At 38.7% G+C, this 26,946-nt stretch overlaps 1 protein-coding gene across 4 annotated transcripts in view; it reads right to left on the bottom strand.

Annotated features, from left to right (window-relative positions):
- Positions 1 to 26,946, bottom strand: part of Patr-1 (Protein associated with topo II related - 1) — a 308,440-nt gene that overhangs the window by 208,688 nt on the left and 72,806 nt on the right. For all 4 annotated transcript variants that reach the window (XR_010948786.1, XM_067760228.1, XM_067760230.1 and 1 more), the window contains exons 4-5: positions 26,859 to 26,939; positions 25,384 to 26,789 (exon numbers count right to left, since the gene is read on the bottom strand). Coding sequence is in view for 3 of the 4 variants with exons in the window: in XM_067760228.1 (XP_067616329.1) it covers positions 25,384 to 26,789; positions 26,859 to 26,939 (1,487 nt within the window). In the remaining variant the exon portion in view is untranslated. The remainder of the gene's footprint in view (positions 1 to 25,383; positions 26,790 to 26,858; positions 26,940 to 26,946) is intronic.

Below are 26,946 nucleotides of genomic sequence, written 5' to 3'. Positions count from 1 at the left end.
TCCATGCGGTACGTCTCAATATACTGGAAACTCCATCCTGCTGCAACTGTATGGAGGATGATGAGGTGGAATCATCAAATCACTTTATGCTTGATTGCCCAGCTTTTACCAGAACTAGGCGAAAGTACTTCGATTGCGACTCACTTGGATCTCCCGAGGATTAATCCAAAGTTGAGGTAGGTATTATTCGGAGCGATTTTCTACGTAGCTAGATCTAAGTCACCGTTATTTTTGGTGTATGTGGTATCACAACGGACCTTCGTGTTGTCCAAGTGAGCTATCCTTATCAGAGCAGCTACCACCTAACCTAACCTAACCTAACACTTCATTAATAAAACGTTGAAACGTCTGTGCAGAATTTCTTAGGCCAAAAGGCATTCTAACGAACTCAAAAAGACCAAAAGGAGTGGTAATGGCAGTTTTACCAATGTCTTCTTCCGCCATTGGTATTTGATGATAGGCTCGTACTAAATCTAATGTTTTACGGGCAGGGTAGTCAGGATCAGATATTAGTGATGGAAACATTTTGAGTAATTTTGTATATTTGTTGTCTACCGGAAATATTTTTGGCAAACAAATTTAAAAAAAACCTGATATTGCATTTACGGAAATATTTGTCAAAGGGTCCACCAAACATTTAGTTTTTAATCAAGCAATAGACCATATTTTGCTAAATTGTCTGCACCAATTATTGGTTTTGTTATATCTGCTACAACGAAACTGAACGGAAATTCCCGTCTTAAACATAAATTAACATTTAATAATTGTTTACCATACGTCTTTATAGGAGTACCGTTGGCTGCCGTCATAAATAGATCTGAACATTTTAAATTATTTTTGAATTTTGAAAAAGGAAGTACGGAAATTTCTGCGCCACTATCAATCAAAAATTGCAATCTATTGTCTTTATCATAAACAAAGAGGCGACGTAATGAAATTTCATCCAACCCATTACTTGCCGCCAAAGTAATAGGTGGAATTAGTTTTCCTGAGATTCATGTGGTTTGTAAGAGCAAGGTTTGGCACATTTTCTCGCTTTACTGCCATAACGGTAGTGATATCTACAAACAAAATTTCGAGAATTTGATCTATTTCGTGAATGATTCCTACTAAATGATCTGGAAGCTCTTACCGACCTATTTTCCATGGCCCGCTTCATAGAACAAACTTCCGTAGACAACTTTGCAAAACCTTCACACATTGAAGAAGTAATTTTTACTAAATTTTCTACAGTTTTTTCAAATTGAGAATTTGTAATTGCTATATTAGTAGTACAAATTTCATTTTTACTCATAACCTCCCACATATCGTCAGCTAATTTTAGCATATCCTGAATATTTGAAGCATTTGACCCTGTTAAAGCGACATTTAGATTTTTGGGCAATTTTCGTAGCCAAAATTTCTTTAATAGATCACCGCTAAAATTAGTACCAGATAACACTAATAGCGATCTGTATAATTCAGAGGGACTTTTTTTTTAATTTTCAAATTTATTTTCCAAAGGAGGATTTTGAATAATATCAAATATTGTCATAATCACCTCTTGACGAAGTGAAATTATGAGATATTCGTATTTGGTACTATCCGAGGTAATATCTTTGGATGCGAATTGAGCTTCAATATGAATGAACCATGCTTCGGGATGGTCATTCCAAAAGGTTGGTAATCTAACGAAGTTGCTGCTACTTCAGAGTGTTGATGTGTATCAAAACCGTCTGATGTTTGTGGTAAATGTTGTATATTGTTGGTATTATTTGAATGTGTGAAATCGATTAATGATAAAGGATATCGGGTGGGAGTACGCGCAACCATCGTGAGAATTAATGAAAAGGGAGTTTACACAAACTCAATTACAAAAACAACAAAACGTATGTATATAAAAATATTAAAAAAAGAATAAATATTATTATATAATTAGTTTCAGTATACTTGTTATTGTTGTTGGTATTGTTATTGTTGTTACTTTAGCGTCAGCTGTTTGTGCTGTAGTAGTGGCTGTGGCACAGAATCTCTTCCACGTTGCCGATTCAAATACGACTGCCAACGTTTCACATCGATTTCGAACACGACGACAATAACAATGAATGATTTCATTTATTTGTTATGCCATATACACACCACTACAAATCCTTTACGCAATCTACATTCAATGTTTGTGTATTTTTTTTTCTGTGTTAAATTTATTTACGTTATTTTGACTTAACGCTTTTCAAATACAAACAATCCAAAATTCGAAAATGACGTTAAATTGCGTAAAGGATATTATTGGTTATATTCTGGTGTTTATTGTTTATTTGTTTCTTAAGCTGACTTTGTTTTAAAACTAACCCAATCCAAATTAATTTTGCCGAAACGAAATTTTTTGATAACTTTTTGTTGCATAAAGTTTATACGCCGTTGTTTAACTTCTCTCAAGATTTCCTTATAATGCCAAAGGGAATTTTTAAATTTTGTAGATTTTCTGTTTTTATGCGTTCTTCGTATTTAAATGGCTTTAACTGCTGATGTGCGCTGCACCTAAAAAAAAGCCGCCCTTCTCCTCTACAACAATGACGAACTACACAATTTACCTTGAAGACACGTTTGCTACGCCTGCGCAATGACAAACTTTTGGTGGTTTGATTTGGTTTACCCCTCCTATCCTTTGACTGCTGTTATTGTTGTTGCTGTTGATCGCATACACATATACACGTTCACTTTTTACTGAATTACTCCGCTTTACAAACGCGCTTTAAAGAAACTATTCGTACATCCAAGGCTGCTGCTACTCGCGTACACGTTCACTTTTTTAATGAATCAATCCGTTTTGCAAACGCGCTTTGTCGAAAATTTTCGTACATCCAACACTACACACGGCAAAAAGCTCCAAGGCCGGATCGCCAAATGAAGCTCAAGAAGCTTCAATTCAATATATCTTTTCAAGTCAAATTATATTTTATTTATTATAAAAATTTTCTTTTTTAACAATTTGATTTTTAACAGATAACTTCTAAATTATTTATATATATTTTAACAAGTTTCAAATTGAACAAGTTATGAAGAAAATATGAACACTACAAGGCCCTTAGCCAAATCCACGCAGAATCGGTAAACGCCTTTGTCAGGACGCACCCGGTGAACACCGTAATTAATATGCAATATCCCACCCTTGCAGAACAAGAAAGCACATTACCAAGGGAGACACGAGTCACCCTGGCCTTAACTTCGTTCTGGATACTGTAACAGGTTAAACTCTTACTTGTCCAGAATCAACCCCAACATAGGTAATGTATGTCCTGCATGCGATATTTTCCCACATGACACCAACCATCTTTTCAATTGTAATGTGGAACATACGCCTCTAACACCTGCTGCCTATGGTCCACCCCTTTTGAAACAGCCAGTTTCCTTGGACTCCCTTTAGAGGACTTTGATGACAATTTGTGAGTGGTCGCGCACATTGAATGGGACGAAGCACTATTAAAACTAAACCATCTAAATCAGTGGGCCCAGACGTCATAGCCACGCCAAAAACACCTAGGCAAAGATTTAATTATCTAGCACATGTCTTCAACTTGTCCCTTTCCACCTTTGTCATCCCCGAAAAATGAAAAATGACCAAGGTAGTCCCGCTACTAAAGCTTGGGAAACCAAATAACATAGGAGATTCTTATCGTCCGATAGCACTCCTATCGCCAGTAGCCAAGACACTTGAAGCCATTCTTCTTCCCTTCTTTAATTCAAATTTGCAACTAGCCAATCATTAGCATGGCTTCCGAAAATTACATAGCAAAACCACCGCGCTAAATGCCATTAGTACTCAGATAAATTGCGGATTAAATCGAAACCCCCACCATAGGGCAGTCCTCGTTGCGTTAGACATGTCAAAAGCTTTTGATACGGTCAACCATGGCACGTTACTGCAAGACTTGGGAGGGTCTCCCCTTCTCCCAAGTCTTAAAAGGACGACCGCAAATTATATGTCTGGTCGGCAAGCATCTGTGCAAGTCAGGAACATAACATCCAAAGCAAGAAGAATTAAACAAGGGGTGCCATAGGGTGGTGTCCTATCCCCACTTTTGTTTAACTTCTACATATCAAAGCTACCGTCACCACCAGAAGGAGTCACTATCGTTTCCTTCGCCGGTGACTGCACAATAATGGCCACAGGCCCAGACCCACAGATCGATGAGCTTTGTAACAAAATAAACAGCTATCTCCCTGATCTCTCCAGTTTCCTCGCCTCGCGAAACCTGACATTGTGAAATCATCGGCGACCTTATTTACAACATGGACGCTCCAGATGTCCACCGTATTGAACATCCACGTCGATGGCACCACGCTACCACCTGTCTTACACCCCAAAATCTTGGGTGTGACGTTCCATCAGGATCTACATTTTGGAGAGCATGCAGCCGCAATTGTACCGAAAATTCATGGCCGTAATAAAGTCCTCAAATCTCTTGCCGAAAGTACTTGGGGTAAAGATAAAGAATTGCTCATTACCACTTACAAAGCAATTGGCCAGCCGATTGCATGCTACGCGTCCCCGATATGGTCGCTAAGCCTAAAGACTACACACTGAAAGAAGCTACAGGCCTGCCAAAATACCGCCCTCAGAACCGCTACGGGCTGTCTTCTTATGTCCCCAGAACACCATCTACATAATGAGGCGAGAATACTCCCCATTAGCGAGAGAATTGAAATGCTAACCAAACAGTTTCTACTGAATACCCAGGAACCTGTTCATCCCAACCGACATCTGATTGATGAGCCTACATCGGCCAAGGGGCTTAAGGGGTCATCTCCGTAAGCATTATGAGGAAATACGGCACTTGAGAACTCAACCGTATGAAGCAAAAAAACACAAGCAGGTCCTCAGCGAACACCATAAACAGGCGTCGGATGTCTATGCCAGGAATTGCCCGGTGAATCCAGTACTAAAGAACAATATCCAAAACTAGCAGAGGAGGAACGCACTCTCCCTAGGGCAACGCGCGTCACTCTAGCTCAACTTCGATCTGGGTACTGTAACAGGTTAAACTCTTACCTATCCCGAATCAACCCCGACATACAAAATGTATTTCTTACTTGCAAAGTGTCCCCACAGGACACCAACCATCTCTTCAATTGCAATGTGGAACCAACGCCTCTAACATCCTCTCGCTATGTTCCACCCCTGTTGAAGCTGCAATTTTCCTTGGACTCTCGCACCAGGGACATACTCCAAAAGAATGGGTTAATTGTTAATTTGTTTGAAGTTTGTACATAGGGAGCTTTTCGCCCAAGTTAGCGTATAGTGCGCTACTTTTGTGAACAGGTAGAATCTCCTATTTAGCATAAAAGTTGTATTTAAGAGACATTAAACAGTTAGTGTTATGTATTAGTTATCTTCTTCAAGTTGTATTACAATTATCATTGTATTATTTCCGGTTTGTTTTTACACGTGTATGTATACAACTGCATTCGCGGATAAAAAATTAAATTTTTTAATAATTAATAATAATTGTTTTTGTTTTTATCGGCCTATTGATAAATGATTCAGGTTCGATTCGAGCTCAAGGCCAGAACAATAATTTTTTTCTAATGATAATTATTGTTATTTTTTAATTTTTCTAAATTTGAAAAATTGTATTTTGTTTTTGGAATAGTAAGTAGAAAATTTTTCAGACAACCTGCCATAGCTGCGCAGATAGATCCATTTCGAAGGGTGCTAAGCCTTCATCATCAGTACGCTTTAGGCATGCTGCGCTAACAATTTAGCTATACAGCGGTGGTTTGTTTTGACTGGCAAATTTGCTACTTCTATTCCTTTTTACCAACTATATTTATTCAGTGTTGCGCCATCTGGTGCAAATCACTGATAATGCTGGATTTTTTGTTTATTGTCAATTACTTTGTTTGACATTCCAAGTGCTCATGGTTTATTAACAATTGTTTTTGTTTTTATCGGCCTATTGATAAATGATTCAGGTTCGATTCGAGCTCAAGGCCAGAACAATAATTTTTTTCTAATGATAATTATTGTTATTTTTTAATTTTTCTAAATTTGAAAAATTGTATTTTGTTTTTGGAATAGTAAGTAGAAAATTTTTCAGACAACCTGCCATAGCTGCGCAGATAGATCCATTTCGAAGGGTGCTAAGCCTTCATCATCAGTACGCTTTAGGCATGCTGCGCTAACAACTTAGCTATACAGCGGTGGTTTGTTTTGACTGGCAAATTTGCTACTTCTATTCCTTTTTACCAACTATATTTATTCAGTGTTGCGCCATCTGGTGCAAATCACTGATAATGCTGGATTTTTTGTTTATTGTCAATTACTTTGTTTGACATTCCAAGTGCTCATGGTTTATTAACAATTGTTTTTGTTTTTATCGGCCTATTGATAAATGATTCAGGTTCGATTCGAGCTCAAGGCCAGAACAATAATTTTTTTCTAATGATAATTATTGTTATTTTTTAATTTTTCTAAATTTGAAAAATTGTATTTTGTTTTTGGAATAGTAAGTAGAAAATTTTTCAGACAACCTGCCATAGCTGCGCAGATAGATCCATTTCGAAGGGTGCTAAGCCTTCATCATCAGTACGCTTTAGGCATGCTGCGCTAACAATTTAGCTATACAGCGGTGGTTTGTTTTGACTGGCAAATTTGCTACTTCTATTCCTTTTTACCAACTATATTTATTCAGTGTTGCGCCATCTGGTGCAAATCACTGATAATGCTGGATTTTTTGTTTATTGTCAATTACTTTGTTTGACATTCCAAGTGCTCATGGTTTATTAACAATTGTTTTTGTTTTTATCGGCCTATTGATAAATGATTCAGGTTCGATTCGAGCTCAAGGCCAGAACAATAATTTTTTTCTAATGATAATTATTGTTATTTTTTAATTTTTCTAAATTTGAAAAATTGTATTTTGTTTTTGGAATAGTAAGTAGAAAATTTTTCAGACAACCTGCCATAGCTGCGCAGATAGATCCATTTCGAAGGGTGCTAAGCCTTCATCATCAGTACGCTTTAGGCATGCTGCGCTAACAATTTAGCTATACAGCGGTGGTTTGTTTTGACTGGCAAATTTGCTACTTCTATTCCTTTTTACCAACTATATTTATTCAGTGTTGCGCCATCTGGTGCAAATCACTGATAATGCTGGATTTTTTGTTTATTGTCAATTACTTTGTTTGACATTCCAAGTGCTCATGGTTTATTAACAATTGTTTTTGTTTTTATCGGCCTATTGATAAATGATTCAGGTTCGATTCGAGCTCAAGGCCAGAACAATAATTTTTTTCTAATGATAATTATTGTTATTTTTTAATTTTTCTAAATTTGAAAAATTGTATTTTGTTTTTGGAATAGTAAGTAGAAAATTTTTCAGACAACCTGCCATAGCTGCGCAGATAGATCCATTTCGAAGGGTGCTAAGCCTTCATCATCAGTACGCTTTAGGCATGCTGCGCTAACAATTTAGCTATACAGCGGTGGTTTGTTTTGACTGGCAAATTTGCTACTTCTATTCCTTTTTACCAACTATATTTATTCAGTGTTGCGCCATCTGGTGCAAATCACTGATAATGCTGGATTTTTTGTTTATTGTCAATTACTTTGTTTGACATTCCAAGTGCTCATGGTTTATTAACAATTGTTTTTGTTTTTATCGGCCTATTGATAAATGATTCAGGTTCGATTCGAGCTCAAGGCCAGAACAATAATTTTTTTCTAATGATAATTATTGTTATTTTTTAATTTTTCTAAATTTGAAAAATTGTATTTTGTTTTTGGAATAGTAAGTAGAAAATTTTTCAGACAACCTGCCATAGCTGCGCAGATAGACCCATTTCGAAGGGTGCTAAGCCTTCATCATCAGTACGCTTTAGGCATGCTGCGCTAACAATTTAGCTATACAGCGGTGGTTTGTTTTGACTGGCAAATTTGCTACTTCTATTCCTTTTTACCAACTATATTTATTCAGTGTATTTTCTACTTACTATTCCAAAAACAAAATACAATTTTTCAAATTTAGAAAAATTAAAAAATAACAATAATTATCATTAGAAAAAAATTATTGTTCTGGCCTTGAGCTCGAATCGAACCTGAATAATTAATAATTTTATTTTATTTTTGGGATATGTCGGTCCCAGGTCAACTTTTCGGAAAAAAAGTGTCGTTGTTATTAACCCAAGCTATAAGCTACCTATGTAAGCAAATCGCTTAATTAATAATTTTTTTAAAAAGGTCGGTCCCTCTTCCACTTCCTGGAAAAGAATTTTCCCTATGCTGGCTATTGGCACATTATATGCACTGTGGCAACACCCATAAACTGTAGCGAGTGACTGTCATTATAAACCAACACCTTTGGTGAGTAGAGCATTCCACTTGTCTCTGCCGGCGCGCGTAGTCTATTTAAGTTTAATAAAATATATTAGTAATATTATAAATTGATGGACTAATGTAATCCGTTCTTGTAAATAAACGTAATTAAAATATAGTAAGTAGAAGGTCTTTACCCACGGACCTACCAGTGGTGACGAGGAGCTAACGTTTTCACGCGAAACAACATAATAAAATGAAGAGAAGCCCTAGCACTCCATCGAAGACATGTATACATGAAAAGGCAAATTGTGCAACGTTGCCAATTTTCAGTGCAGTCAGAAATTTAAAGAACAGTTCGGCATTATACATGCGCATTGGACTAAAATTCAGCAGTTAGTTTTTTTGTCTGCGGAAAAAAAAATGTTCTTGTTTGTGTGACATGATAAATTAAACCGTTTCACAATATCTATATATATATATATATATATATATATATATGTAGCGACCAAAACCGCACATTTTACGTTTATTGCCAGGTGGCAACCTCATTAATTAGAAATCAGTTGGCATTACTGTTTTGACACTTTCTCTTGTAATTGTCATTAATTTGAATTGGACAGAAAAACGTCCACTTAGAATTTATCCTTTGTTCAATAAAGTAGTGTATAAGTTAAAAGTCGTTCTATTTATTCATATTGGTTTACTATACAGTACAACTGATGACCCAAAATACAAAATGCCTAACGAACAAGAGGAGGAATTTCCAGATGCAATCGCTTTGCCACAACTTGCACGACTCTCCGTCAAGCCACCATCGTTTTGGAAACCTGATCCTAGACTTTGGTTTGCACAAGTAGAGGCGCAGTTCGCACGAGCTGGCATTACGGCAGATGCAACGAAATTCTATACTGTCGTCGCCGAAGTAGACTCAGCAATTCTTTCACACACAGGCGATATAATTTCCGCACCTCCTGAAACTGGCAAATATGATTTGTTAAAAGAAAGATTAATCAACGATTTGGTGAATCGAAGGGGGCACGCCTTAAACGGTTTTTTGAGGCTTGTGAGCTCAACGACAAGAAACCAACAGCACTGCTTCGCGAAATGAAAGAGCTAGTAAACCATCGTATGGACAAGGAGATACTGAAGTCGTTATGGTTGCGCCGCTTGCCAGTACACGTACAACAAATTCTTTCAACGCTAGAGGGTGAAGTCGAATCTTTGGCAAAGAAAGCAGACAATATCATGAACATTACTCCGCCGCAACGTGTGAACGCAGTCGATATGACAGAGGCTGCAGGTAAGTCATTATCAGATTTAGTAAACAGAATCGAACGGCTAGAGTGCGCCAACGAAATTAATCGCATCGATCAAAGCACGCGCGCCAACTCGATTCGTCATAGGGCAGTACTTGCAATACAAAACGTCGACTTAGTACTGCAAGATATACAGATGAATGTGAAAAAAAAATAACTCAATACTGAATGAGTATAAGCTTGAATTTGAAAATGTGATGAAAAAAGTCAAAATGAAATAAAAGCATTATTAGAAGCAGTAGAGAGTCGATACACTCAACGCGCTGCGATGATAGAAAAGTCACAAAAACAATTTGAAAAGAAGATTGGGGAAATGAAGAATTTGTATAGTATGGTTGAGGTAAAAAACAAAACTGATCTAATTGGCAAAGACAGTGAAAAAGTGCAAAATATAGTTGAAGAAGTAAAAAAACAGGCAGAGATGATTGGTAAAGGTAATGAAAAAGTGCATAGTGAAATAAAAAAAAATAAGCAACAATAATGAAAAGCGAGTGTCATATGCAGAGGCTATAAAAAATAAAAATACAAAGATCGAAGTACCACAGTTGAAACAAGACGTTGCAATAATAGTGAAAAACAAAGCAAAACAAACAATTGAAAAAACAAAGCAAGATTTAAATAATAAGGTGGATCCAAAAAATCTAACGATATCGAATATCGCAACAAAAAGTTGTGGAGTGATGGTAATCCATAGTGAAAATATTGATGAACGTGAAAAAATAAAAGTAGCTATCGAAAATAATATTGATAGGGAATATGAAATGAAAGTGCATGAGTTTATTCGTCCAAGTTTTGTAGCCACGGGCTTAAATTGCAAGTATGATAATGATATGCTAATTGACACAATAAAAAAATAAAATACAAATATAAGCAATAGTTCCCTGAAAATTGTTAAAAAAATTGAGAGAAAACGAAGTAACACAACGGTTCAAGATGTAATTATAGAAATTGATAAAGAAGGCTTTACTAAGATCCTTGCTGCTGAACATATAAATATTGGATGGGAAAGATTGAGAGTGTTTGATGCGATAAGTGTACTAATGTGCTACAAATGCAAAGGATTCAATCATAGAGCCTCAGAGTGCAAAAACGATGCAGCGTGCCATAAATGCCGTGGGAAACATAGCTCGAAAACATGTAATGAAACTCCAGAAAAGTGCTTAAATTGCATAAAGGCAAAAGAAAAGTTGAATTTACAAATAGACATTAATCATGATACATTTGACAGAGTGTTCATGTTATGTAAATAAGTTACAAATAAAAAAACAAAGACTCGTATTAGCAATTAAAAGATAATGAAGATATCAATTTAAAAGTAAAAAATAAGCAACAAAATAAGAATAAAACATATATAAAGTGTATATACCTCAATACCAATTGCATTACGGCCAACAAAAATGAAGTACAAAGAATGATTGAAGAAGAAATGCCAAATATTATTTTATGTGCCGAGACCCATACCACATTGAATATAAGTGAATCAGAAATAAATATAGTTGGCTATAATCATATTAGATGTGATTCATATAGCCGGCATACAGGTGGTGTCCTAATATATACTCATAAAACGATCGAATGTAAAGTAGTTTACAATAACAGTATAAATAACAACTTATGGTGTATTGTGATAAAAACGCTGAATAACACGATTAAATGGCAAATTGGTTTAGTTTACCACTCTCCAAATTCAAGTAATCAAAAAAATAAATGTAAGGGGCGATAACCTCCGAAGAGATCTAAGGCCGAGCTTCTCTTCCAATTTGCGTCGTGCTCCTCTTGCTTTTCCCTACAAATTGGCCGGACGGGACCTACATGTTTTATGCCGACTCCGAACGGCATCTGAAAGGCAGATGAGTTTTCACTGAGAGCTTTTCATGGCAGAAGTACACCCAGAGCGCTTGCCAAACACTGCCGAGGGGCGACCCCGCTTAGTAAAATTTTCTTCTAATTGAAAAACCTTATTTCTAAAATTTTGATGTTGCTTTGCCCGGCGTGTGAACCCAGGGCATACGGTGTGGTAGGCGGAGCACGCTACCATCACACCACGGTGGCCGCCTTCAAGTGATGCTGAGTTTATAAAATATATCGGGGAGCTACTGGAAGAATATTTTAGTGAAAATGAAAATAATGTCGTAATTGGCGAATTTAACATAAATGTAAATCTTCAGTCAACATACACAAACCAGCTATCCCATACATTCGCGACAACGTCAATGCACCAACTAATTAATTTCAATACAAGAGTAACTGAAACGTCGCAAACTAGAATAGACCTACTTTATAGTAATAGTGATGAAATAGAAATAAAAAATATGGAAAACCAAAGAATATCTGACCACGAAACCATCTGCTTCATTCTGCCTGTTCAAAAAAGGCATAAAATGAGAATATACGAAATTCGCGTGTGTTGGAATAACTATACAAAAGAAAATCTAATAGCTCTACTTAGAAATTACAACTTCATGGAAGCTAATGATTGTGATATAGGACTTAAAGTTCAAACAATAAATTCTATCTTGTGTGATATAATCGGAATGCTTACCTACGAGAAACGAGTACAAATAAAATTAGTAAATAAGTGGTATGACCGCGAACTAACTGAACTTAACAAATTAAGGTATGAGCTTTTCAAGCTTGTGAAAAATACAAATGAATGGGACAATTATAATCATACAAAACAGCACTATAAGAAATTAATTAAAATAAAAAAGAAACAATTTATGGAAAATAAAATAGCGGCAAATTACAATAATCAAAGACTAATGTGGAAAAGTCTAAAAGATGCTATAAACTTGAACAGTGACGCATCGCAAATAATAATATATTATAAATAATATGATCATTGAACAAGACTATGAAATTGCAAGCCAACTAAACCTTTACTTCGTCGAGAGCATAAGAACAATTTACAATAATATTGAATCAACTACACCGGATGAAACCCCAGAGGATAGTATTAGAAGTGTATTTAAATTTAAACAAATAAATGTGGAACAGCTCATGAGAACAAGTGCGGCTTTAAAAAATAATACGGAGGAAAAAATCTGGTATCTGAAGATATATTTAAAGACAGTATGGAATACTTAGGATACGCATATACGTGTATTATCAATGAAAGCTTTAAAAAAGGTGTTCCGACAAGTTGGAAAATCTCAACAGTTGTACCAGTTGAAAAAGTCAAAGGGACGGAAAAACCGGAGGAAATACGGACCATTAATACTGTCAAGGAAATTAGCATCACTAAGCTATACCATCACTAAAGCGATGCTAAGGCCATGCTAAGCGGTATTTACCTCAATAATCTAATCATGCATACACATATATAAGGCAGCCGAGAGATGTCACACACAGATGCATTTACTTATACGCCTATGTGTGTGCGAGAGACTGTAAACTACAAACTCACATACATCTGAGAGACGCTGAAAAGTAGACAATTGTAAACAAGTAGAAACTATATGAGAACTATAAACACACGAAATAGTTGGTAAGCTCTGGATATAGAAGAGCCTAGATGTATGCAGCGTAAACTATAAAAGCGGCGCAAGCGAGTAAGAAGTAATTCAGTTTGATTTGAGATTTCGATTAAGACGCTATCTAGCGGACAAGAGCAATATTATTTTGAATAGTAGAGTTTCATTTGAGCTATCAATCAGTTTGGTTATTAAGCAAGCTTTTCGTTGCACAGTTTGAGTGTTATTGTGAAGTACTTTAATAAAGGCCATTTTGCATTATTACATATTGGAGTTATTTATTCAACAGTTTAGTGATCGAACTTAGCAGAAGGTTGCAAATAAGAGGATTTGCAAGTAAATTCGTTACAATTAGTCTCAGAAGAGGAATTGTTGAATAAATTCCGAAGACTTCGAATACAACTTGGACATGGCAAAGTTAAGTGAATTGAAGATCCCGCAACTGAAGAAGGAGTTGCAGAGCCGTGGATTGAATACAGCCGGAATTAAACTCGAACTTCAGGCACGACTACGAGAGGCAATGGAATTAGAAGGAATTGACGTGGAAGAGTATGTCTTTCATCTTGATGGCGATGAGACAACAAAATTGGAGGAGAAAAATGAAACACCGCAGACAATGGCGAACACAGACTTGAACAAGATATTGGCTGCAATATCGGCACAAATGTCCGAAATGTCATCACAAATATCCACCAACATGTCATCACAACTGGAAGAACAGAACACATATATGGCATCCAAGATGGAATCACAGGAGACACGTATTGCCGAAATGTCATCTGAAATAACAGCGAAGATTGAAGCACAAGAGGCACGAATATCCAAAATTTCAGCGCAAATTTCAGCACAGATATCATCGCAGATCTCTGCTCAACTGGAAGAGCAAGAAGGACGTATTTCCTCGAAGTTGGAGGCGCAAGATACAAAAATTTTACAGTTTGAAGAAAAAATCGAGGCCGAGGTGGATGCTTTGAGAGGACGCATCGAGCAGTTGCAACTTAATCGCCCAGCAGTTTCAGCGAGTAATCCAAAGGTAAAGACACCATCCTTTGACGGTTCTGTTCCTTTTCAGGTCTTTAAGCTACAGTTTGAGAAGACCGCAGCAGTGAACCACTGGAATGCTGAAGATAAAGTTGCAGCTCTCTTCGTGGCACTGAAAGGGCCTGCCGCGGAAATCTTACAGACTATTCCAGAGTACGAACGGAACAGCTATGAAGCATTGATAGCCGCTGTTGAGAGACGTTATGGAAGCGAGCATAGAAAACAGATATTCCAAATTGAGTTGCAAAACCGTCACCAAAGAGTGAATGAGACTTTGCAGTAGTTTGCCTCGGATGTTGAAAGGTTGGCACATTTGGTATATGCGGACGCACCCGTGGAGTACACCGAGAGGGTAAAAATTCAGAGCTTTATAAATGGCATACGGGACGCCGAAACAAAGCGAGCTACAAACGCAAACCCAAAGCCAACATTCGCAGAAACGGTGTCACAAGCTCTGATTCAGGAAACAGCGTCGCTTCTGTGTAAGCCAGTTTTCAAAGCACGCCGTGTGGAAGTAGAAAGGCCAGAGTGGGTAGACGCAATTTTGGAAGCACTGAAGGGATCTCAACAGAAGAATGCCGGAGTTATTAAATGTTTCAAGTGCGGCAACCCAGGTCACATTGCACGTCATTGCGATCTTGGTCCTATTAGTTCCAACAATGTGGGTGGCCGTAAACGCAAAGCTGGCAGAAATTAGCAAGAGCTTGTCGAATGTAAAGAACGAAAACTTGCCCGGCTATTGAATGTCCTGTGATATCTGTGTCGCAAATTGGAAGGAAATCAAGCAGTCTTACCGTCAGAGGGAATGTGGATGGTAAAGAACGTGTACTGACTGTAGATACGGACGCATCTCATTCCTTGATCCGATCTGACTTGGTCAACAGGAGAATAAAACCGTTACCTGGAGCAAAGTTGCGTACGGTCACTGGCGATTATAACCAAGTCCGGGGAGAAGTGATCTGTGAAGTCTTAATTGGGAAGGTCATGGTTTTACACAAATTCGTCGTGGCGGAGATTGTTGATGAAGTTATATTGGGAGTGGATTTCTTGGTTGACCATGACATCAAGATCGATATGCAGAGAAGGGTGATGCATTATGAGAACCAAGATGTGCCACTTAACTTCAGTTTGGAAAAAGGGTTCTGCAGTAAGCGAGTGCTGGTGGAGAAGACTCGACAAAGGCCACGAAAGTCAAGGAAAGTAGATCGAGCAAAGGTTGATGGATCGAATGGGCCAAATAAAGCGAAATCAAAAAAAAACCTGCGAGAAAAACACTGGCATTGACAAACCTTATGGACGCACTAAAACGACTGAAAGAATTTTCCAGAAAGAATGCAAGGGTGGTTTCAAGCCAGCGCGTACTACTGTTGTGAAACGTCAAGACAATACTGATGATGCAAAGTCAATCCGTCAAGATCAAGCTCTGCGAAGTAGTTCTTCATTGGCCAAGGAACAGAGTGCGAGGGAACGATCCAGGATAACGAGAAGTAAGATGAAATACAGGTACGACAAGAATAATTCGGAAGGTTTCTTGGAGGGAGATTTGGTACTGTTGTACAACCCTCACCGGTGGAAAGGTGTTCCTTCCAAATTTTGGTGCAGTTGGGAAGGCCAGTACAAAGTTGTAAAAGGGATCAGTGATGCCATCTGCCGCATACAAACAATTGGGAAACCACGAAATAGAATGGTGGTTCATTTGGAAAGGCTAGTAGCGGTCAAGAGATTCGTCTGATCGGGACGATCAGACTTAGGTGGAGGGCAGTGTCACGGAAATTAGCATCACTAAGCTATACCTCACAAAAGCGATGCTAAGGCCATGCTAAGCGGTATTTACCTCAATAATCAAATCATGTATACACATATATAAGGCAGCCGAGAGATGTCACACACAGATGCATTTACTTATACGCCTATGTGTGTGCGAGAGACTGTAAACTACAAACTCACATACATCTGAGAGACGCTGAAAAGTAGACAATTGTAAACAAGTAGAAACTATATGAGAACTATAAACACACGAAATAGTTGGTAAGTTCTGGAAATAGAAGAGCCTAGATGTATGCCGCGTAAACTATAAAAGCGGCGCAAGCGAGTAAGAAGTAATTCAGTTTGATTTGAGATTTCGATTAAGACGCTATCTAGCGGACAAGAGCAGTATTATTTTGAATAGTTGAGTTTCATTTGAGCTATCAATCAGTTTGGTTATTAAGCAAGCTATTCGTTGCACAGTTTGAGTGTTATTGTGAAGTACTTTAATAAAGGCCATTTTGCATTATTACATATTGGAGTTATTTATTCAACAGTTTAGTGATCGCACTTAGCAGAAGGTTGCAAATAAGAGGATTTGCAAGTAAATTCGTTACAATACGTTGCCCAGCGGTGAAAAAATTATAGAGAAAATAGTGAAGGACCAGCTTCTAGGGTACCTGAACAATCAGAAAATTATAATACATGAGCAATCGGACTTCAGGTCTAAACACTCTTGTGAAACTGCCTTAAACTTAGTAATAACGGAATGGAAAGAAGCCATGTCAAAAAAACAAATAACAGTTTCGGTCTTCATAGACCTAAAAAGAGCTTTCGAAACAATTGACCGGGTTATCCTGTTGAGAAAGCTAAAAGGAATAGGACTACGAAATACGGCTCTTGATTGGTTTAAAAGCTACCTTACTGGAAGAAAAAAAAAAACAGTAATCAGAAATGCACAGTCGCCCGAAATAGATGTTGAAATAGGTCTACCGCAGGGATCTGTACTTGCAGCAATTTTGTTCATTATTTACATAAACGATATTAAAAACTGTCTTAGCCATTGCAACATAAAACTTTTCGCTGATGATGCATTATTGAGAATAAGCTGTCCAACGGAGATAGAAGCTGTGTCCAAAATGCAAGCGGATTTGGATGCTATATATAAGTGGTTGTGCCAAAATAAGTTAAAAATAAATATTGAAAAAACAATTAATTTCCTAAATTGGCTGAGTGTAAAACAACTCACTGTTTACTACACTTTAAAATTTATACATAATATCAAACTAGGTAACCTGCCGACATATTTGAACGACCGCGTATTATATAATAATGAGGTCCATGCTTATCAAACGAGAAATAGAAACAATTTTCATTTGCCAGCTGTAAGATCGGAATTCGACAAAAAAATATATATTACGATGGAATAAGAGAATACAACGAGCTACCAAATGATATAAAACAATGTCGAAATAACAATCAATTTAAGAAATTATTGTTCAACTACTGCAAAACAATGCCTTTTAGATAATTTAATGATGTAAACACAAAAATCAATTGCAGTAACATAAAAAAAAGATCCCATAGATGTAATTTTAGAAATTTAAGAAATTAAGTCGGGTTGGATTTTATATAAGGTGCCACGATTTTCAAACTTTTGCTGATTTGTAGGGGTAGAGGGGGTCCTAAAAATCACAAAATTATCATCCGCAACTCTAGGAAACTCTTAGTTTATGAAATATAAGCTTTTTAATTTCCAAATTTAGTAAAATTTCAACTTAAGTCCTGCACTTAAAATTTGGGTCGCACATGTCGACAGCGGTATCAAAAGACGCGTATTTGTGTCAAGATTCAGAAAGCAGAAACTACATTTTTTATATCGTTTAAAAGTTATTCGCGGAAAACTCGTCGGTACTATTGTCGCTTTTTTCGTTGTTGCAATTAAACAAATGACGGTGGTGAATAGTGTTGCCAGCTCCGCAACAATATCTTTTTATCTTGGTAGAACCTTATAAGGTGGTGGCACGTCGACATAAATGCAAACAAACATACACTATTAATGTATTTTGTTTTTGTAAAACACTTTTAATAATTGTAGTCTAATATTATTTGGGGTGCTGCGCAGAAGGGTGTACTACGCAGAAGGACATCACCGTGGCGGTAGCCACGGCTATACCACACACGCGGACTTGGCATGGCGTAGCCCAGGGTTATTTTTTATAAGCGCGGCCCAAGGCCGCCTATGCAAAAAGGCGTTCTACGCAGAATTACTGTTGGAATCAGCATAAAAATCTCTATAAAGTCCAATTTTTTATTTTTTTTTTTTTGACAAATGTATGTATTCCGCACTTGTTCCAATTAAATACATTAATTTCAAATTATTCAGAGAATTACAAAACAAAATACATTGATAGTGTATGTTTGTTTGCATTTATGTCGACGTGCCACCACCTTATAATCTTCTACCAAGTTAAAAAGAGATTGTTGTGGAGCTGGCAACACTATTCACCACCTTCATTTGTTTTTCGTTTGTTTAATTGCAACAACGAAAAAAGCGACAATAGTACCGACGGGTTTTCTGCGAATAACTTTTAAACGAGATGAAAAATGTAGTTTCGGCTTTCGGATTCTGAATCTTGACGCAAATACGCGTCTTTTGATAGCGCTATCGCCATGTGCGACCCGAATTTTAAGTGCAGGACTTAAGTTGAAATTTTACTAAATTTGAAAATTAAAAGGCTTATATTTCATAAACTAAGGGTTTCCTAGAGTTGCGGATGATAATTTTGTGATTTTTAGGACCACCGCCACCCCTCGAAAAAAAAAGTTGGAAAATCGTAGCACCTTATTCTAAATATTCCCCATTAAGTCTAGAAGACTGTAAATAAATAAATAAAATAAAATAAATATCGAAAAGTGTCCAAATGAGCAGGCCAAGGTAGAGTTTTTAGGTCATCTGGTGACCCGAAAGGGCATAACAACTTGCCACTAAAGGTTAAGGGCATCCTTGATTGTAAGCAGCCGCAAGAAGTCCACGAGCTTCGAAGTTTTTTGGGGCGGTAAATTTTCACACGCTGCCGCTGTCGAAGCACCGTTACAAAAGATGATGGGTCCTTGTAAGAAGAAAGATCGCACAATACTTAATTGGACGTCGGAAACAATCTCGGCGTTTCAAGAGTTGAAGACGTAATTGGCCAACGCAGCACACATAGCCTACTCCGTTGCTAGAGCTACGATAGCATTAATGACGGACGCCTCAGATTTAGCTATGGGGGCGGCGTTGCAACAAATGACAGACGGTGCATGGCAGCCATTGGGTTTCTTTTCGCAGAAATTGTCAACGACGGAACAACGATATAGCGCGTACGATCGCGAGCTATTAGCGACACACAGGGCAATTCGACATTTCTGCTATTAGAAGGGACTAGCTTTATCATATTTACTAGTCATATACCGTTGGTCCACGCATTCGACCAAAAATAGGAAAACCTCTCACATCATCAGACGCGCCAACTCAACTTTATTAGTCAGTTCTCATCGGACATCAGACAGGTCAGTGGAGCAGATAACTTCGTTGCCGATATCCTATCAAGGATAGAAACACTTACGATACCATCGCCCGTGGATTTAGATCTACTTCAAGAGGAACAAAAGAAAACCGAGGAGTTAAGAGAACTTCTAAATGGGAATACTTCGCTAAAACTAGTTAAGCACATACATCCAGGTTCGAATTTATATTTCCGACAACTCGACGGGGAGCTTGCGACCTTACGTCCCAGCACCGTTACGCAAAGTAGTATTTAATGCGGTACATGGTTTGGCATATCCAGGTGCAAGGTCGACCATGAAGCTAATATCCAAGAACTTCGTTTGGAAAGCTCAATTTCGATATACGTGCTCGAGTACGAAGTTGCCCTGCTTGTCAAAGGTGCAAAGTTGCGGGACATACGAGGAGTGAGATGGAAACCTTCGCTGTACCAAACAGACGCTTCGAACATATAAATGTTGATATCGTTGGACTTTTTGAATCATCGAATGGCTACACATACTGTTTGACATGCGTCGACAGATTTTCAAGATGGCTCGAGGCCAACTGACATGACAGCAAAGACGGTAGCCAAAGAATTGCGCAAAGGGTGGATAAGTAGATTCGGTGTTCCCAAATATATCATCACGGCTAAAGGTCGACAATTCGAGAGTAGTCTATTTCAACAACTAACGAAACTCTTGGGAGCCAAACACATCCATACCACGAGTTACCACCCCAGGCAAATGGGTTGGTCAAGAGATGGCACCGAGTCTTAAAAGCGGCGTTAAAATGTCACGAAGCCAACTGGAATTGGACGGACGTGTTACCTATAGTCCTATTAGGCTTGCGGACGGCAGTGAAAGTGGACCTCGGAGCCTCGGCAGCAGAAATGTTATATGGGCAAGCGATACGCCTGCCAAGCGCTATTCTCGACGATACCAGTGAGGCATACATGGATGTTCATACCTTCATACAGGACCGACGACAGCATTTTGAACAAAGTGACTGTTGATGCGAACAGACGTGTTCTCTTGTGCTACTTTAGCTTTTATAATTTCTACTTAGTTTGCTAAATTCATTCGCCTTTTTGGGGAGAAAAATGGATAACTGCTTTAAATGCAATAATCCATGTTTACCGAATGACTCTATAATATGTGGCATTTGTTCTAACAAATTTCATGTGAATTGCTCTAATATTATGGGTAATGCAATTAATTTGCTCAAAAACAACAAAAATATTGTGTATAAATGTGACAAGTGTGTTGCTTTATTTTCGCGCGCCAAAATATTCAAAGCTCTCAAAAATGTTGATATGGTACAAGATTTCTTTAAAATTCTCACAGCTAGTGAGATGCAATCTGAGCTTACTGTCGATTCCAACAATGCAATCCGTACGCGCTCACAAACTAAGGTTGGCGCACCTAAGTCAATGCAAAAACAATCATCTCCTCTGCCATCGCCTGCTGCTCAGCTTGTGCATTCTGCTGACAGTGCTGAGAGAAGTTCACTATCTACTCTACCTGTGGGTGCTAATGATAATATCAATTGTATGACTGCAAACAATGAACCTGTGCATTCTGCTGAGATCGCTGAGACAAATAAATTACCTACTCTACTTGAGGGTGTTAATAATAATTCTGCTTGTGTTACTACAAATAATGATGCTACTAACTCTATTGGTGTTATCTCTCAAACATTTGCTGGTGCCGCTGCGTCTGCTGCTGATCGTTTTCCATCGAATGAAGTTGGTATACAGGGACAGAGAAAAATTTCGTTTAAATCAAACGCTGATAAACCATATAATGTTGTTAGTGGTACTAATGTGAATGCTGATTTGGATGTTTTCGTCCGATATAGATGGCTTCCCTTATCTTCTTTTAAGCCGTCTATTAAAGAGGATAACATTATTCAATATATTTCTCAACATACCAACATCGATCCATCAAGAATTGCTTGCTTTAAACTGATCAAAAGAGATGCTGACTTTAACTCTCTCGTAAGAGTTTCTTTCAAATTACGTGTTTTATCTACTGACTATAGCAAAGTTTTTGATGCTTCTCTGTGGCCAACAAATGTGTCTGTTAGACCTTTTAGGTTTTTTCCAAAGCGAGACCAAAATATGCAGGAAACATAGATACAATTGAGACCCTACAAGTTAGTCATAATAAGCGAATTCGTAATATTCATCTTAATCAAAATCTCAAAATTTATTATCAAAATATATCTGGTATGAGAACAAAAGCCAATTCTATTTATGCTGCTACATCTCAATGTGATTATGACGTCATCGTGTTGGTAGAGACATGGCTTAATGCTGATTTCTGCAGTGAGGAGTTCTTTAATAGGAGCTTTTATTCTGTTTTTCGAAGAGACAGAGATGGTGTGGCAACGAATACTATGCGTCTGGGAGGTGTTTTGATAGCAGTAAAGTCCATTATATGTGCTGCTGAAGTAACTTTAAGTAATATTGATTCCTGTATTGAACAATTTGTGTCAATTTCGAATGGTGATGATTTGCTTTTCATTTGTGTTTCTTATATTCCTCCTAATAGCTCTGATAATTTGTATTTTGATCATATTGATAATATTTTAAATTTAAATCTCCCCAATGATAAAGCGCAACTCTGTGTATTGGGTGATTTTAATTTAAATAAAATTGCGTGGTCTACTATTGCTGATGAAGATATGCTTATTCGCTTCCCAAGGCAGTCGGTTCTGTGTACCGGAGGGACTCGGGATTTTTCCCGACCAAGGACTGTCATTTCAGTGTAACCCCATTTAATTTGTTTCGTCCCTCCCACAAATTGCCATCCTCCCAGCAGCTCCTTGCAGCAGGACTGCTCCATATTCTCTTGCTCCGGGAAGGTATCGAATCCAATCCGGGTCCGTCTCCTGACCCCGGTCCTGAGAAATGGTTTTGCTGCATCTGCCGGAAAAGAATCTTTTTAGGACGGTCATACTCTGTGCAGTGTGTCTCGTGTAAGGGATGGTTGCATCGGACAGGTTGTTCTGGGCTTGATCCCAAAACCCGACGTCCACGTAACTTTTACAAATCTTTTGTGGCTCCTTGCTGTTCACGCCCAAGGGCGCCCCGTAGTCTACGTCTAAGCGCCCCCCCCCCCCCCCCATTACCTTCCAGCAGCCCCGCTGCTCAGCAAGCCACAACAAGTACCCGCTGCTGCTCGCGCCTTACGGCGCCAACAACTCAAACAGCTGCTACCACTCATAACTACAATCTTCGTAGTAGAGTCGGAAGCAATGCTGAGCAACAGCCCCTGCCCCCGTCTTCTCCCCCCCTCTTTTCCGGCAGCAATCGTGTAGGTCAGGGAAACAGACTCTTATCCTATACCTCCATTTGCACCGTTTGCCAGCACAGAATATATATGTTTGCGACATCCGCCCAATGCAGCTCCTGCCTTGGGTGGTGCCACTTTCCTAGATGTTCTGGTCTCCGCGACGGCAACCCCTCGACGGGTTTCATCGCGCCATGTTGCCAGGTCGCAAACCCAAATCATCCGGGTACTCCAATGCTTGCCCAAGGACGCCCAGTCCCAGGGCCACAACAGCAATTGCGTCCTGGCCTTCCTCAACCCAGGCGTAGTCACCCGTCACTTACCCCCAGAGTGGCGACGTCTCCCCTCATGCACTTCAGAATTCTGCAGTTAAACTGTAATGGACTAACTGGGAAGATTACGGAGATAGTCAATTTCATGAAGCGGCACAACATCCGCATTGCTGCGATTCAAGAGACTAAACTCACAGCACGATCTGCATTGCAGACCTGCTCTGGGTATAATGTCCACAGAAAAGATCGCGAAAGCGGAAATGGAGGCGGCCTCGCGTTTATAATACACCACTCTGTGCAATATCACATATTTGATCCTGGCATCGACCGCAGGGACAACGTCTTAGAACGTCAAGGCCTATCTGTCCGGTCAGGCGATGCAAACCTAGAAATCATCAACATCTACATCCCCCCTGCCACCTGTTGCCCCGGTGGATACCACCCTAATATCAGAGCCTTACTCACTGGAAACAATCGCATTATTTTAGGCGACTTCAATGCCCATCATGATCTATGGCATTCAAATTTGCGGGCGCACAGTAGGGGCGAGATGTTGGCGGATCAAATAGAAGAAACGACGTTCTGCACAATAAACGGAGACGCCCCCACACGTATGGTAGGAAGCTGTCACAGTTCGCCAGATATCTCAATCGTGAGCGCAGAACTCGTAAACTGCGTCAACTGGCAGCCGATGGTATCATTGGCATCCGACCACCTGCCTATACTTGTTTCGCTCGAGCGTACCGCCGACTTCATCGTCACCGAAAAACGCACTTTCATAAACTTTAAAAAAGGAAAGTGGGAAGAATATAAATCCTTTACAGACAACCTCTTTGCTGCCCTCCCTATCCCGACTGATGCCCGCCAAGGGGAGCGTGCCTTCCGCAAGGTCATTGAATCCGCCTCGGCACGTTTCTTTCCCGCCGGGAGAATTCCCGAAATCCGGCCCACTTCCGGCGGAGGCCGCAAACTTAGCGAGAAAACGTGACCTTATAAGGCAGCTTGATCCAGGCGAACCCCAAATAAGGGATATAAACCAACGCATCAGCTTGCTTGTGGATGAACACAAGCGGGCCAAATGGGAGGAGCACCTAAGAGGTTGTAACCTCTCTACCGGTGTGGGTAAACTTTGGTCCACCGTAAAGTCCCTATCGAATCCGACTAAGCACAATAACAAAATTTCCATCGCTTTTGGCGATAAAGTGCTGTCGGATGCGAAAAATGCGCGAGCGCTTTCTGTCGACAATATGCAATTCATTCTACGGCAAAAAAAAAAACTGCAGAGATCAGGGAGATTGTTGTTTATTTTATTACAAAGCTCCTCGATGTGTGGGCCTTTGATTATTTGCGGTCCACCTTTTAAGACTGATTGTAAGTGGTAACGAACGTTTCTTTGTCTTTACCCCAAGTACTGCCGTCAGGAGATTTTAAGATTTTATTACAGCTCTGTAGATCCTGATCGAACGTCACACTCAAAATTTTTGGGTGTTAGACAGTCGGTAGCATAGTGCCATCAAAGTGTATTGAGTGTAACCCCATCACAACTCGGTTTATTCCGAGTGTACATTTCATCGTAGAAAGATAACGAAGACACGTTGGAAAAATGCGGTCGTTAACTTTATTTTTGAAGCTAAAGATATTTTCGACGACTTCAAATAGGTTCCAGAAAATTGTGAAAAACGTATATTTTTGACCATGTTTGGAAATTTCCCCTAAAAGATTGATTTCTTCCGAAAATTTTGTACAACTCTTTATTTTTTCACCAGAATAGGAAAGTTCGGAAAATTTTACTTGAGCACACCATTTTTAAGATATACCTTTCTAAGGGTTCAACATCTACTATTCGATCATTTTAATAAAGATCGAACAAAGAAGAAATATTGGTACATGCATGGCGTATACGTACATAATTTGTTTGAATGAACGCTTCATCGAACTTCGATTTCAAAATCGAATAATGGTTGCGTGGCAATTATTCGAATAATCGGAAAAAATCAAATATTCGAATTGTGAAATTCGATTAACAATCGTACAAAAATCGATAAATCGATTTATTCGAATATTTTTAAGATCCCTATAATCAATGGATCGGCCGTATACTAAGAAAAAGCGAATCATGTATAGCAAAAAAGGCGCTTGATTGAAACCCACAAGGAACATGGCGGAGGGGATGACCCCGGACGACATGGATTAGAACTGTTCACGCCGAATGTCGGTCGGAAGGCTCGTGGAGAGAGGTGAAGAGACTAACCCATAACAGAACTCGGTAGAGAAAACTCGTTTTTGCCCTATGCTCCTAAAGCAGCGACATCTGTTTTTGTAATTTACTTAACATAAATGTCAAAGATAGGTATCAAGGAAATAAAAATCAAATACTGCTTAAATATATGTCAGCACAAAGATTTGAATTACTTTACCTTTCCTTTGCGAACGCTCATAATAGCAGGTACCTCCTCGTTTGAAAGATTTGCCATTAATTTTGCCATTAGTATTTCTTTTTTTTCAATTTCATATGTGAATTTGTTCTTAAGCGTGACGTTCATTCTGTATTCGCTTGCTGAGTCTGTTAGATGTTCCTCTTTTGGGTTGTTTACATTTTCTATCTGCTCTAAAGCAACTATACGCTCGTTTTCTTTTTTTTTTTTTAATATAATTGTCGAAATAGCAATAGGATTACTGAGATCTTCCAATTTTAAAACTATTCGATAAAGAGTCTCAATTAGTAAGAGTATGTGGCGTGATTTTCCTTGAGTTGATGCGTTATCACTTATCATGCTCGTAGCTGGAGCTAGAACTGTATTGGATTTCGGAGTCCCAAAATGCGTGTCATTGGAATTAAAACTTGACACCGTGTCTTTCCCCATAATTTCAGCATCAATTATCTTACGCGGCGCATTTACACTTCCGTATTGCAATTTACCCAACGAGTTCTCAAATTTTAGAGGAGTAAAAACGTAAGGAATTTTGTTATCGTTGTTTCCTACACTAGCAATGTTGTTTCCAGTCAACATGTTATTCTCTGAGTTTTGACGTTCATAGAACTGCCCATTTCGGTGTCCATTTTTCGATCCTAACTGAACTAAAATTAGTTGCGCATGGCCTTTTGGTTGAGTGAGGGGATGATTAAGCTGATTGTCTTTGTGTGCTTGACTATGACGCTGACTGCAATTTTTGGCTGAGGTTCTCTCGCGGTGAACTGTGTAATAGAAGTCGTCAATGTAAGGTGTGTCCGTGTTGAGTTGCGACAGCTGAATGCCGATCAACCAGTGCTTGTCTCTAGTGCTCATCAAATTTGCATACTCATCAAAATTTGTATTGGGTAAGTTTCCATTTGAACGTCCTTCAAGCGAGTTGTTCGATTTATTACCCGCATTATTGTTAGTACGCTGGTGGTGCTGACCAAGTCTTTGGGAAATATGCATTCCAACAACTTGTTGCGAGCTTAGTAGTTGGCGCGCTGTATTTTGCAATAATGGATGATTTTGTTGGATCTCCTGCATCAATCGCATATTAAACATGTTATACATTGTGTTTGGTTGTTGCCCATTTAGCAACATTGCTGGACTTGAATGATGTGGATTGATGCGGGATGATTGTTGTGGTTGTAATAAAGCGGCCTGATGAACACCAGTGGCAGCCGCTACTGTACGTATAGCATTGAAGTTAGGATGCATTGCAAAATTATTCAAAGCTATCGGAAGATGAGAGCTGGGCATAGCACGCTGGGACATTTGTTGAACATTTACCGACAATCCGTGTTGATTAATGATAGGATTTTGAGAAAAATGATTGTTGGTTTGATGTTGCAAAAGTGCAGGTAAGCCTGTGTGATATACATTAAATCCGAATGAAAATCGATTGTAATTGTAAGTTTTTTACTGAAGAAAATTACCCATTGGATGTTGCAATGAGTTATTGACAATACTGCCACCTGTTTTTATTGGTTGGCCTCTGGAATTGGAACACCCGACACCTAAATA

The sequence above is a fragment of the Eurosta solidaginis genome, chromosome 1, assembly GCF_040869045.1.
Source record: "Eurosta solidaginis isolate ZX-2024a chromosome 1, ASM4086904v1, whole genome shotgun sequence".
In the NCBI taxonomy this organism is placed as follows: domain Eukaryota; kingdom Metazoa; phylum Arthropoda; class Insecta; order Diptera; family Tephritidae; genus Eurosta; species Eurosta solidaginis.
This window is presented reverse-complemented; position numbering and strand designations above follow the sequence as displayed.